The following is a 13,412-nucleotide window of genomic DNA, read 5'->3' as shown; positions in this document are numbered from 1 at the left end:
ACTTTCATGCCATCCCATGCCAAAGTGTATGACTTTCTTGCTTCTGCTGAAAAACAAATTAAGATTTTTAGAAGAATATCTTAGCTCTGTAGGTCCATACAATGCAAGTGAATGGTGACCAGAACTTTGAAGCTTTAAAAATCACATAAAGGCTGCATAAAAGTAACCCATAAGACTCCAGTGGTTTAATATACGTCTTCTGAAGCGATGCAATAACTTTGGATGAAAAACAGGTCAATATTTAAATCCTTTTTTACTATAAATCTCCACTATCACTTTCACTTTCAGAATGTGAAAGTGAAGATTTTTAGTAAAAAAGGACTTAAATATTGATCTGTTTCAGAAGACATGGATTTATCCAGTGGAGTCATGTGGATTACCTTTATGCTGCCTTTATGTGACTTTTGGAGCTTACGAGCCTTAAACTTCATGTTTCAATACATCACCACACAAAAGAAAAGCCATTTCATGGGGCCTAGCTTAAAGACAACATAAAATCAAAGCTGACCCTATTTACTTTCTTGATATACATTTTCCTGATTCATTCTGGTCTTAGCTGGTATTTTCAGCAGGGTTGTTTCATTTCATTTCAGTTTATATATTGTGTATTGACTTGTGCAATGCTGCATAACCTCTCATAACCTCATTGGGAAGACAATGTCTAAAAAACAAACAAACAAACAAACAAACAAACAAAAAACACTAAAAGAACAGGAGTGAACTAATAATAATAATGGAATAGAAAATATATACCTGTAAAACATGCCACAGAAATAGATCACAACATTTTCGACAAAAACGCTGAAAACTTTTTTCATTTTAAACTTTTTGATTTTTGATTTTAAACAAGTAATCACTTAAAATAGACAGTAAGAATTTGTGTTCTCTAACTGTTCTTTAAATATCCCAGAAAACTACTCCAGCTCTGATTAAATGTAGTAGTGAACTCCTGAAGCTTTCCTAGCATTTGTTCTTATACGATTATGAGGCAAAATCTGAAGACTTTTAAGCTCAGTGTGACTAAATATGAAAGCTCCCTTGCAAGATCAAAGGGTGTTGATTTGTCTTTAGACACAGGAAACGTGTGTCAGGTCACATGCAGACATGGCAAGTTAGTGATACTGAGTGATTGACAGATACCAGACGTGAGAGGGGTGAAAGAGGGGATCTTCCAAGTTCTGTGACCAACAGCCAAATTGGCCCATGCACAACAAGAACTGACAAACCGACCTGTGAGATCAGGTGACAGAAAGATAAGGAAAAACAAGACTAGAAAACAAGAGTAAATTGCATGTCAACGTAAAAGAGGGAGACATGGAACTCGATTGGAAGAGGAGGAAAGAGAATAGAACAAGTGTTAGTGAAATCTGGAGCGAGCAGGCCTCTCGGAGCAGGCAGGGCAGTGATGGGAGATGGATAGTGTTATCAGAGGCCAGCCACACTGTAACGGTCAGAGCTTTTAAGCCCTGCGCAGGGAGGAGCAACAGCCGGAGAAGAAAGATAGAACTGTGAACATGAGTAATCAAAGAGCAGCAGAGGAAACAGAGCTCGCTTTTCCATAACAGCATTATGACAGAGTGTCACTCTGTATTTTAACTCAATCTATCCCTTCTCTTCCTCAAAGCTCAGAGTCTCATAATAAGGACAGGAAACAGTTCTTCTTATCGTACTACTGGAGAACAGGACTAGACATAACGCATCAAAAATAAACCTACCAGGCTGTTCTCATAGGAAGCTTCCCTATGTCATCATGACACATTGATGCATACTCATAAAGAAGAGAAGAAAAACAAAATTATGGCTCTCTTGACACAAAACAATCTAGGCTACTTTTTAAAGAACATACTGTAGCTAGCAATGACCTTACAGAGTTAAGGAACAAATGGGAAAATAATTACATCTATAATAGTGACATATGCATTTATAAAAAAAACTTATCAAAGGCCTTTTGAATAGTCATGTGATCTGAAAAAGTGAATTTTTCTTAACAATGCTATCTTTGCTAACACCATCTACTATACATGAATGTTATGCATTTTTGGAAAGTAATTTTCCAGAGGTAACACTTTACAATAAGGTTCCCTTTGTTAATATTAGTTAATGCATAAGGTATCATGAACAAATAATAAACAATATATTTTTACAGCATTTATTAATCTTTGTTAATGTTGGATAGTAAAAATACAATTGTTCATTGTTAGTGCATGTTAGTTCATAGTGTTAATATATACAACTTTTAATAAAAACAAAATGTAATAGTATGTGTTGAAATGAGCATTAAGATTAATAAATGCTGTAAAAGTATTGTTCATTGTTAGTTCATGTTAACTAATGTTGTTAACTAACGTTAACAAATGGAACCTTATTGTAAAGTGTTACTAAGATAAATATTACAGAAAATTTAGGCTAAAGAAGAAGAGTGTAATTAAAAGGATGCAAACATGAGCAATTTACAAAGTGGAAAGTGTTTGAATGAACTGTCGTTCCTCTCTCACACTTGCCAAGATTACCTCTTCACCCTAAAAAAAAAAAAAAAAAAAAAAAAAAAAAAAAAAAAATATATATATATATATATATATATATATATATATATATATATATTTCTTTAAAAATTTCTTATAAATGGTCTCATATAGATATTTATTTTATATATATGTTTTTTTTGTTTGTTTTTTTGTTAACTGTTTTGTTCAAGAATGTTTACAGTGTGCACATCTCCAAGTCATAATACTGTAGGTTTAGCCCAGCTGTTGCCGATTTCTGCGCCACTAGCGGCAACAAACGGAATTGCAAAACACATTACTTCACAAACAGGTTTTTCAAAACACTCACCCATGGCTCGAATAAACAGCTACCTTCGCCCCAAACTCACGCTGTAGCCTTCTAGACTTCTGATTGGCTAAGACGCGCGGGCCGTGGTCAGAGTTTTTAACGAGTTTATGCAGTGTCATTTTTCAGGACACCAATTTCACTGAAATCCGCCATTTATAAGGGTTATTTAAAAAAAAAAAAAAAAATTATCCAAATGTTTTTGGTTGTTTTTTTAATAACTGCTTCAGTCTCTTTTCACAGTGATGCGTTCCAACTTCTTGGTGCAATCTAAGGCAGTACTGCCCCCTTTAGGACACATACATAACTACAAATTTTAAATAATAATCAACTGACATTCAAAACATATAAGAGTGCATGTATGGATAATGAATTTCAATACAAATCACTTAATAACAGCGTTAGTAAAAAGAACAACAACAATAATTATAATTAAATGAACATGTAATTGATTATAAAGGGGGAAAAGGGTAAGGGAGAGCGGGGACGGTTGCAACACTTTTTGCATTTCCTTCAGTTTCTCAGAAACTGTTTGTACTGGAAAGCCAAAATTTTAATACATTAAACCCACATCTCTCAGCTACCCACCCACACTGCTGTAACTTGCGTACATATGATAATATACATACAATTTATACTTGAATAGACAAAGTCAAATGTTGCAATTGACCCCGTAAGAGGGTTGCAACAGTCCACAGGGACAGCTGGGGGGGAGATACCTGGCTATTGAAAGATGTAATTAGTAATTAATTACTTTTTAGAGTAACTTACACAATACTGGTTATGACAAGCTTTTACATCAATGTTGTCCCTACACTGACAGCCATGATAAAACTTGCTATGCTAGCTTGACACAATAGCCTTGACACATAGTAGCTATGCCTTTTAGAAGCTAAGAAAATACTGATTAAAATGATATGACTTTATAATGCTTCACGCAAACAGTTTAGACAGTATGACAAAAACTCTGAGCATGAAAAAAGTTACTTTTTTACCTTAAAAAGTATTTGGTCACATGTGGCTACTTTCATCTAGAAAGGAGGGGGGCTAACTGAGTATGAGTATCTAGCTCATTCCTGATTGGAAGAATAAGCCATGTTGCAACTGCCCCATGTTGCAACCATCCCCGCTCTCCCCTACCAAAGATTAATATAAATTTGAGATTCTACAAAAAAGAGACAATGAGACAGAAGTTTCTCTAATACAGGTTTTATTCAACATTTTGTGTACAAACAGAGGCCACAAATGCCTTCCAAACATTTCAGTCTGCAGAATTCAATATCTATTTGTACAGTCCTATAACCAGAACATTAAGGTATTAGCAAGAATAAATAGTGACAAAAACCTAAGAAGAAAAAGGGAGCGAATCCATAGCCTGTCCCAGTGAATGTCCAGCATGTCTCATCATGTATTTAAAGGCAAAATTTCAACATAACCCATGATAACACTACAGTGGATGAGACGGTGGATTTAAAACAGTTACACTTTGTGGATACTCCAGCATCACTCTTTGCACCTATCTATCACTTGTTTCCATAGAAGACTTTAAGAGAAGTAGAACAGATTGAATCAGTTAGTCAATTGAATAATTTAACAGAACATACATTTTCAGAGCGTAGACAATTTGTAACGAATTACAGGCCACGTGAGCTTGTTTGTAGACTTTTCTCAGAGTGTGCAATACAATTTAATCAATCTCATATTTTATTTTTTATAAGAAATGTAAACACATGAGTTATTAAACTACAGGCACTGCAAATAATAGCTTCGCAATTATCATGCTCTGTATCTCTCCCATTTAACTGGCACAATTTCCAATGCTCCAAAATTCTTATCCCAGTAACATTCAAGAATCAAATTAAGCACATAAAAAAAAGAATAACACATTTTTGTATGACCTAATATCACCTGCTTTCTGAGAGCAATATATCACAGTTTTTTTTTTCCTGTCTTTGATTTATGATTTCATTTTTTCTCCATCATTTGTCACAGAAAACAATGTAATGCGAAGCTGCAAATGTGGACAGTTTGACAAGTGACAAAAGGGCCTTCATACGCTCCAATGCTTTTTTTACAGTCAATCATATCTCCAGGACACTTTGGTGTCTACAGTACACCCTTTCAGTCACACATGTGATGTTGTAAAATGAAGATTAACATTTAAATTACATAACATTTATGAATGCTGTAGCTTGGATGGGTGCAAGACAGAACATTTCCATTTAGTGCTGACAATCAAGGTTAAAGACAAACGCAGCCAGAGAAGAGGACGTACAAGGTATGCACATAGTTAACAATATAAAATGACTTCATACAGTGAATTAATAGAAATTCCTTTTCATTTGTCGTACAGGTCCCCTTTTTACAGATATGTTGCAATTTTCAAAAAATCCTTCTACAGTAGCCAGAATTTGGTTTAACGTTAACATTGCATAAAACGCACAAACAACAATTATCAAAACAAACATAAAAAAACCCCACTTTAAATCAACGAACATGCCAGCATGTTAAAGTAAATAAAGCACCTTTTTAACTCTTCAACCGAAAATAACAAAAAACTAAGAGCATTAACTTTTATTTATATAATTAACATAAATGCTATAAAGACAATATAGATAAGCAGGGGCTGTAATAGTTGAAAACAGGAAACAGTAGCTGTATTGCATCATTCTGAAAATAACCTATACGTCATTAAAACATCTGACATGACACAGGGGCAACATAAACATCAGTGTTCTCTGTTTGTGCTATTATACAGCATTATTGTCTTACCTTAAAGTCTTACAATGAGACAGAGAGGCACTGCTGTTTAGTTAGTCTGAATTGTATTTAGTGAGAAATAAACCACAGTGTGTGAAGCTGGAGAGATTTGATGGATGTTAAGGAGAGGGAAGATTTTGAAGTAAAAAAAAAAAAATCTCTCCAATTGATTATCTCTCAACAGTAGATATATGGCAGGGGAAACACTGATGTTGTTGTGCTATCTTTAGCATAATATGAGCATCATCAAATTAATGACAGAGTCTTCAGGCATTTAGCTGTGCTGAATGAGTGCTTATGATGTTATTTCTGCTTAAGCAAAGATTCAGATTGAGATAAAACAGAAAAAACAGTATATGCAAGGACTCTACAGTACTTCACAACACGGACTAAATTAACATAATTGATAATCGCAGACATACTTTGAAAGGACACTGATGTTGATATGTCCACAAATAAATAACCATAATTATTGTATTTGTATTGCATAAAAAAAACAGAAGAAAAATATATAGATGCTCTTAATTAAGTACTTAGATCTGTATGAAAGTTTCTTTCTCGCAAAATATAAAAAAAAAAAAAAAAAAAAATTAAAAAAAAAAAAGATTAAAAAAAAGTATCATATTTTTTAATGTTTAAACACACTCCCCAAATCTTAAATATTGCTTGAAAAAGAGGTATGGGCAAAAAAAGAAAGAAAAGAATAATTAGACTTTACTCAGGAAATCAATTATTGGATAGTTTCTCTAACTTAGAATCACATCAACCCTGACTATAACTGAACCAACCACCACTTTACACACAAATCCTAAATTAAGTTCTTTAAATGACTGCAATACGAAGTTGTAAGTATCGCCTATTGTATAAAAGGCTACTGTACACTGACATAAATCTGTTACTTTTTGGGGTTGGATATTGAATTGATAGCAGCACAGAAAGAGCAAGTGTGTTTTCAACAGTGACAAATGGGAACATACAACGTACGAGGACAAACATAAAAGAGCCAGCAGAGAGAATTTACTGTCACCAGCATATTTGACAGCGTTAGAGGCCCATGTACATGATGTAAGAGCATGCTCAGGGATCTATTATCAACCAATATCTGTGAAAATGAAGAGCAAAGGTGCTGAACAGACATTGATAAACAGAGAAAAATTAGCTGCTTTAGGGAACATTTAGGGTTCAGTATTATTCAAGGTGTGCTCCAAGTGTGAGTTCCTCAAAATTTAAAAGGTTGCAGTGCCCTCTAGTGGCTACATCTAGAAAATGAGCGAAAGACGAAGCAATTCCACTTTTGTCCAGAAGGATTCGCTCTTGTGCATTCCAGTGTCCGTAATATCCCGTGGGTGGACACACGCGCTCTTTCTCTCTCTCTCACACTGGTGTGAGACTTAGAATGGGAGTAAGTATTCCGTTACACCTCTGTGGAAAACAGGATACTCTGCCTCTTACTGTCTGGTGTAGGGATGGTCTCCAGCTGAAGAAAATACAGCAAAACTTGCACCTAAATCGGCAAAAAAAAAAAAAGGAAAAAAGAGAGACAAGGAACATTGTTGAAAGATCATTTGAAAGAACAAATGAACTACTGTAAATAACTTAAATGTGAAATTGCATTAAAGAGAGACAAGCTGATATTTTCTATGACCAAAGACATTAACCCTTTAAGCTCTGAGGGTGTTTCTAAAGATTTCCTGTTTCCATGGCATACCCAAAATTAAAGGTTTATAATTTGACCAAAAAAAAAAAAAAAAAAAAAAAAAAAAAAAAAAAAAAGGGTCAAGTGTTTGGTATCATTGTAAAGAAAAAATTTCACATTTTTTACTGACATAGATTACGATACATTCCGAGACTCTCGGCCTAAAAACTGCTGAAAAAAAAATAAATAAATAAATAAAATTCTTATTATTTTTCTGGTTTTACATTATATATCTCTGGGTGACTGTAACTGAGAATTTTTTTGTGTTGATACGACAAAGCAATCAAAAGTTATAGCATTACAAAATAATTTATCCTAGTGTACAAAAATGTCTCCAAGTGTACAAAAGCCTCTAAAAACAAATAAAACATAATAATTGTACATAAGTAATTATACATTCAAACACAACAATGACTAAAGATTTGCATAGCATGCAGACATGATTTTAGTAATGAGATTTCACAGAATGAGTGCCATTTGACTCAATGAGTCTGCATCGATGTGTTATATACTTGGCACCATCTCCTGGTGACCATATGTAACAGTCACCAATCACATGTCTCTGCCCAAATCTGGATGATTTTTGCATGATCTGAACCCAATCCGATTGGTTTAGCGTTCCATGGCACTACATCATTTCCGATGATGTCATCTTATACAGGAAAGCTAACATGTTTTCACACAGATTGCAAGATGCCAGATGCTGTATGCACATTGTGCTCCTTGTCAATTATCTAATGATCTATAATAAAACAAATAATCTGGTTGTATTCTACTCTTTGAGAGCTTTGCAAGAGTGCAATAAAATTAAAAAAAAAAAAAAAAATACATATACATATATATATATATATATCAAAATGCAACACTTCTGATTTGTCTGCAAATTTCATACAACTTGTTCATTTTTGGTCATAATGCCTACATTCATTGTAATGTAGAGCTTCAAACGATACCTATTTTGTATTGGTCAAGACTGCAGTATTTAATATTTTGACAATTATTTGTCAAAATAGGCCCAAAATTCCCATCCGAACTTAAAGGGTTAAATTTTAAATAATAACGGACTAAAGCATTTATATGACATTTACAAATAATGTATTTTTATTTTTTTAGTCTGACTGAATTCAAACTATTAAAGTGCACGTAAGCATACTTCATATATAGGGCTCTGACTGTACCTGTGACATAACCTCCAGGGACCAGCTGTCTCCCATTGTGATAGGCTGTGTGGGGTTAGTGGGGATCTTGCTGTCCTTCTCCGCAGGTCTTAGCAGTGTCGGGCCAAACACGGTGGCCAGATTGTGAAGAGACATCTTGTTAATGCTCTCCTTTTCCGCAACCCTAAAACAAAGCATGAGAATGATAAGAGGGATGAGAGATAATCAGTGTTATGGCAAGCTAACAGCAGCTACACCTGATGCAAACAAGCAGTTGTACATATTCCGGGATAAACATCCTTTGTTGTTCTTGGCGCAACATTCCTGTCAACCAGTCATAGTCCTAACCTATCCCTAACCCTTCCCCTAAAATCAGACAATGTTTAAGACCTAGCGGCGTGTTGCGTTCAGTTACAAGACATGCAAAAACCAATGCTGTTTAGTGTCGAAATAAATAAAATTACTTGTATTACAGATTCAAGATGAGGGTTGTTAAATGATGAAACAATTTTTCATCTTTGGATGAACTTATCCCTTTAAGCCATAGAGGACATGAGAGAGTCATCTGCATCTCATCTACCTCTTGAGATGATCCAGCAGGAAGAGGAAGGTGACCAGGTTGGGCTCTGGTAGAGACAGCAGGAGGTTCAGCATACAGCTCTCTTTAGCTACGCTGTCTGAAAGAGCTGCAGAGAAACAAGGACATAATCAACACAGTTCTATCCTCAAAAAGTCAAGCCTAATAAATACATAGCAATGAGTTTTTTAGGTAAGAAGGAGAGACAAACCAATGCCTCCTGCAAAGTTAGGGTAGAGCTCATCAGTGAACAGGGGCTCTGGAAGCTCCCTGAAGTACAACTTCAGCGTTCCAGCAATGGCATTCACATCCATCTCACTCATCATTACTGACACATCCCTATTATCTGTTACAGAAAAAGAGAGAAAGAGAGAGAGAAAGGGACAATAATGAAAGATTTGACAATTGCTGCAGCCAATTTAATTTTCAAGACAATTGTCGAAAACAAAGAAAATTGCTCCACTCAGCCACTTTAGTTGCTGATCTATATAAAAACCACAAGTTTTAAGGACATACTCACTGGTGTCAAAGGCAGTTTTGAGCGCCTGGATGTCAGTAGCCACTCCTGAGACACGGTATATGCCCACTTCCTCCATTCCTCTTCTCTCGATCTCCTCCAGACATTGTCTGACTATGTAGGGAACTTTAGAGCGCTCACGTCTGAGAACAAGATGTACAATAAATATTTTGAAACCAGTCGTTTGATGAGGATGAATTTGTGACAAAAACTACAATTTATATAATGTTCAACCTAACAAAATCAGGGCATATGCAAACATACATTTCAAATATGTTTGAAATAAATTTTCATTTGCGTTTGAGTATATTTAAATATGGCGCAAAGTTTGAATATGTTTGAATACGCAAATCCAAATGAGATTTGAGAGCTATGACGGAGGGAACGATTTCGGATATCGACTTAAATGGATAGTTCACCCAAAAATGAAAATTATCTTATCATTTACTCACCCTCATGCCATCCCAGATGTGTGACTTTTTTTCCTTCTACTGAACAAAAAACTAAGATTTTTAGAAGAATATCTCAGCTCTGTAGGTTCATACAATGCAAGTCAGTGGTGGCCAGAACTTTGAAGGCCCAAATAGCACATAAAGGCAGCATAAAAGCAATCCACACGACTCCAGTAGTTAAATCCATATCTTGAGAAGTGATATGATAGGTGTGAATGACAAACAGATCAATAATTATGTCCTTTTTTATATACTATAAATCTACACTTTCACATTCTTTTATTTTTGGTGATTCACATTCTTTGTGCATATCACCATCTACTGGACAGGGAAGAGAATTTATAGACTTAATATTGATTTGTTTCTCACCAACACCTATCATATCGCTTCTGAAGATATGTATTTAACCACTGGAGTTTTATGGATTACTTTTATGCTTCATATGCTTTTTGGACCATCAAAGTTCTGGCCATTTGCATTGTATGGACCTACAGAGCGGAGATATTTTTCCAAAAACCTTTATATACTATGTTTATGGTCCTTTATTTTAAAAGTGAATTGTTCCTTTAATTTTCGTGTGTAGATGTTTAATAGAACAATAAAAAGCTGCTAGGTTTTGCTCATGAAGAGATCTAAAGTGCCCTGTAAAGTGCAAATGTTGGGTCTGAGCATTTGTACTGGTGTTGTCATGCTGTCTTAATGGCATTATTTGGCTCTGCCCTTAAACCTATTAGAAAGTTCATTACAGGCAGTCTTCATTACTGTCATTCAAATCAGACCACAAACACTGCTTGCAAAAAGTCAGAGTTCTATGAGCTCCAATTTTCTCAATATGACAAATTTTCTTTGACATGATGTATTCCTGAATCTGCACAAATATGTACAGCATCAAGACATGTCTGCTTTAGGGTTCTTTTTGTGAGAGGGAACATCATTTTCTTATGCTAGCAGAGGCACACATTCCATTCATCATTTTAGCCTGTGAATGTCTATTCTCATAAAAATGTGTCCTGAATTTTTGAAGAACTATCTAATAAATAAGAGCTGAGAATTTGAGTTCAGATCCATTTAGGGACAACCCTTTTCCATTTTTGGACTTCTTTTTAAAAATGTACATTAACAAGCACAGTAGACTAATGCAAGGATGACTGGTCATATTCCATGATTCTGATTGAACAACTACAGCATTCTGTAGTCACATATTTTTCAATAATGACTGGTTCTCTGTATAACTGACCACTGTCCCAGACAACCGATTTCATATATATTTGAGATAGTTTTGTTTTTCTCCTATCACTTTGCGGTCTAATCACATAATACAATAATTTCAACTCAGATCAATATTTAATTTCCAATTATTTATTGGGTAGATAGCCATGTAATAAGCGTCATGACCAATCTGTCATGGTTTACATTGCGATAATGACTTTCTGTCTGTACATTTCCCCTTACTTACTATCTGAAACTTTGTTTGCTGTATGTGGTCATCTTTTTTCAACTTACTTTGTCACAGTGGAGATATTTACTCCAAACACACCCATTGGCTTCCTTGAGGGCATTTTCTTCAGGCTGAACTCCCGGCTGGTAAACTTCATTGATATCTTCACCTCAATCTAAAGACAAAGTACATCCAGTTTATTCAGCAATTGAGGGAATGGATGTTAGGATTGCATTAGAAGATCAGATGTGTATATACTCACCCCATTCATAGGGATAACGGTTCTCTGCCAGTCTTTACCCTGGAGCATCTGAGAATCCAACTATTTAAGACACAGAAAACAAACAAATATTTGCAAGCAGCAATTATAGGGGTCCAAGCACATGTGGAGAAGATGTCCAAATATGACAGAATAGATTCTGTGGATGCCTTGGACACATTTGTTTTATTGTCACATTTCAACTGCTTTGATAGTTGCACAAATAGGATTTTCTTAAGTTATAGAGCCCCCTAGCATCAGAAATTGATGAAATTTTGCATGTGACCTCAGAATGTTCGGTCATCCATGTGTATTACGTTTGAATATTGCACTCACAAAATACAGGCCAATTAGTCATTATAGGCCAATTAGTCATTATAGGCCACACCCAAAAACATATTGGCTTAAATGTTCTGAACAATTTAACAAATCAAAATTATTTTGATAACTTTTTGTCAGGAGGATCTGTAGATGATGTATACCAAATTTTGTGTAAATCGGACAAACAGCCTTTGAACTTTGTTGATCAAACGGTTGCGGAACTATGACAATTTTTTAGTTGTAGCGCCCCCTATGAAATTTTGTGTGCATCCTCAAAATGTCCTGTTGACTGTGTACTGTGTTTCATTACGACTGGCTTTATGATAAGTAAATATTTGTCAATGAATCAAATTGCGCATAAACGAACAATTGATTTGCTTATATCTTTTGAGAACTTTTTGTCAGGAGGGTCTGTAGATGATACATGAAATTTCGTGCGTATCAGACAAACGGCAAGAAGTAAAAATAATTAGCTTTTAAAAAAAATAAAAATGGCGTAAAATTTTAAAGACAGGTATATATGTTTTGAAGGGCTTGACTCAATGAATCAGAGGAATAAAGTATTTTGATTCTAGCCCTTACAGTTGCAGAGATATTAGCAAAAACCGGACCCCCCCCCCAAAAAAATTAATAAATATAAATAAAAAATACCTCCCGGTCTGCACATTTCAACTTGACTCAATTAAAACTATATATATTTTGTTTCATGTTTTTAAATACTTTTGCTCAAAAAACATGGGCGATGCAAGATAACTTCCTTATCTAGGACACATACTGTACAAAAATGCTATACACATATGTATACAAAAAACAAATGTGTAAATTCACATTAATCAAACAATTAAAATAAAAAGCAATATATCTATAAAGAACTCTGTGCTGACTATTATAACTATCTTTTTGTAGTTGATTCTAGAACGGTAGTCTTTCTTTTTTTGTCCAATTTCTTTTTCTACAACTACAGTTCATAAAGGATGATCCCTTGACTTACCTGTCTATTGAGTAAGCTGCCTTGCATGTGCTATAAACCCACAGCCACTAAAGCCCTGTGGACCAATCAGCATCTCACTCTCAGAGTGCTGGGTGGAAAGGTTTACAGTATTTTGCTGTCTTTCAGTCTACTCATTACATTTCACTATGGCACAGCTCCATGTAGAACTCTAGATTCAGCTTTATTTTCACAGTTTATTTGTTGGCAAACCACTGGATACTGAACTTGGGTATAACAAGAACTAAGAACTAATCAGCAAAATAACAACTAATCTTCATATTTAAAAGGAATGCTCCTGGTTCAAGAGGATTTAAGCTTTAATGACAACATTAGCAGCATAATGCCTCAGTTTTTTCTTTCTTTCACGGTTACAGTAGGGCACTAACAATATTAAAAAGTAAATGGGATCACATAC

At 34.9% G+C, this 13,412-nt stretch overlaps 1 protein-coding gene across 2 annotated transcripts in view; it reads right to left on the bottom strand.

Annotated features, from left to right (window-relative positions):
* Positions 1–4,022: 4,022 nt before the first annotated feature.
* The window catches only part of LOC127428935 (breakpoint cluster region protein-like), a 94,056-nt gene continuing 84,666 nt past the window's right edge, over positions 4,023–13,412 (bottom strand). For both annotated transcript variants that reach the window (XM_051677621.1, XM_051677622.1), the window contains exons 17-23: positions 11,689–11,748; positions 11,492–11,601; positions 9,540–9,679; positions 9,231–9,365; positions 9,023–9,128; positions 8,464–8,626; positions 4,023–7,093 (exon numbers count right to left, since the gene is read on the bottom strand). In XM_051677621.1, coding sequence (XP_051533581.1) covers positions 7,004–7,093; positions 8,464–8,626; positions 9,023–9,128; positions 9,231–9,365; positions 9,540–9,679; positions 11,492–11,601; positions 11,689–11,748 — 804 coding nt within the window. In that variant the 3' untranslated portion in view covers positions 4,023–7,003. The remainder of the gene's footprint in view (positions 7,094–8,463; positions 8,627–9,022; positions 9,129–9,230; positions 9,366–9,539; positions 9,680–11,491; positions 11,602–11,688; positions 11,749–13,412) is intronic.

The sequence above is a fragment of the Myxocyprinus asiaticus genome, chromosome 38 (assembly GCF_019703515.2).
Source record: "Myxocyprinus asiaticus isolate MX2 ecotype Aquarium Trade chromosome 38, UBuf_Myxa_2, whole genome shotgun sequence".
In the NCBI taxonomy this organism is placed as follows: domain Eukaryota; kingdom Metazoa; phylum Chordata; class Actinopteri; order Cypriniformes; family Catostomidae; genus Myxocyprinus; species Myxocyprinus asiaticus.
This window is presented reverse-complemented; position numbering and strand designations above follow the sequence as displayed.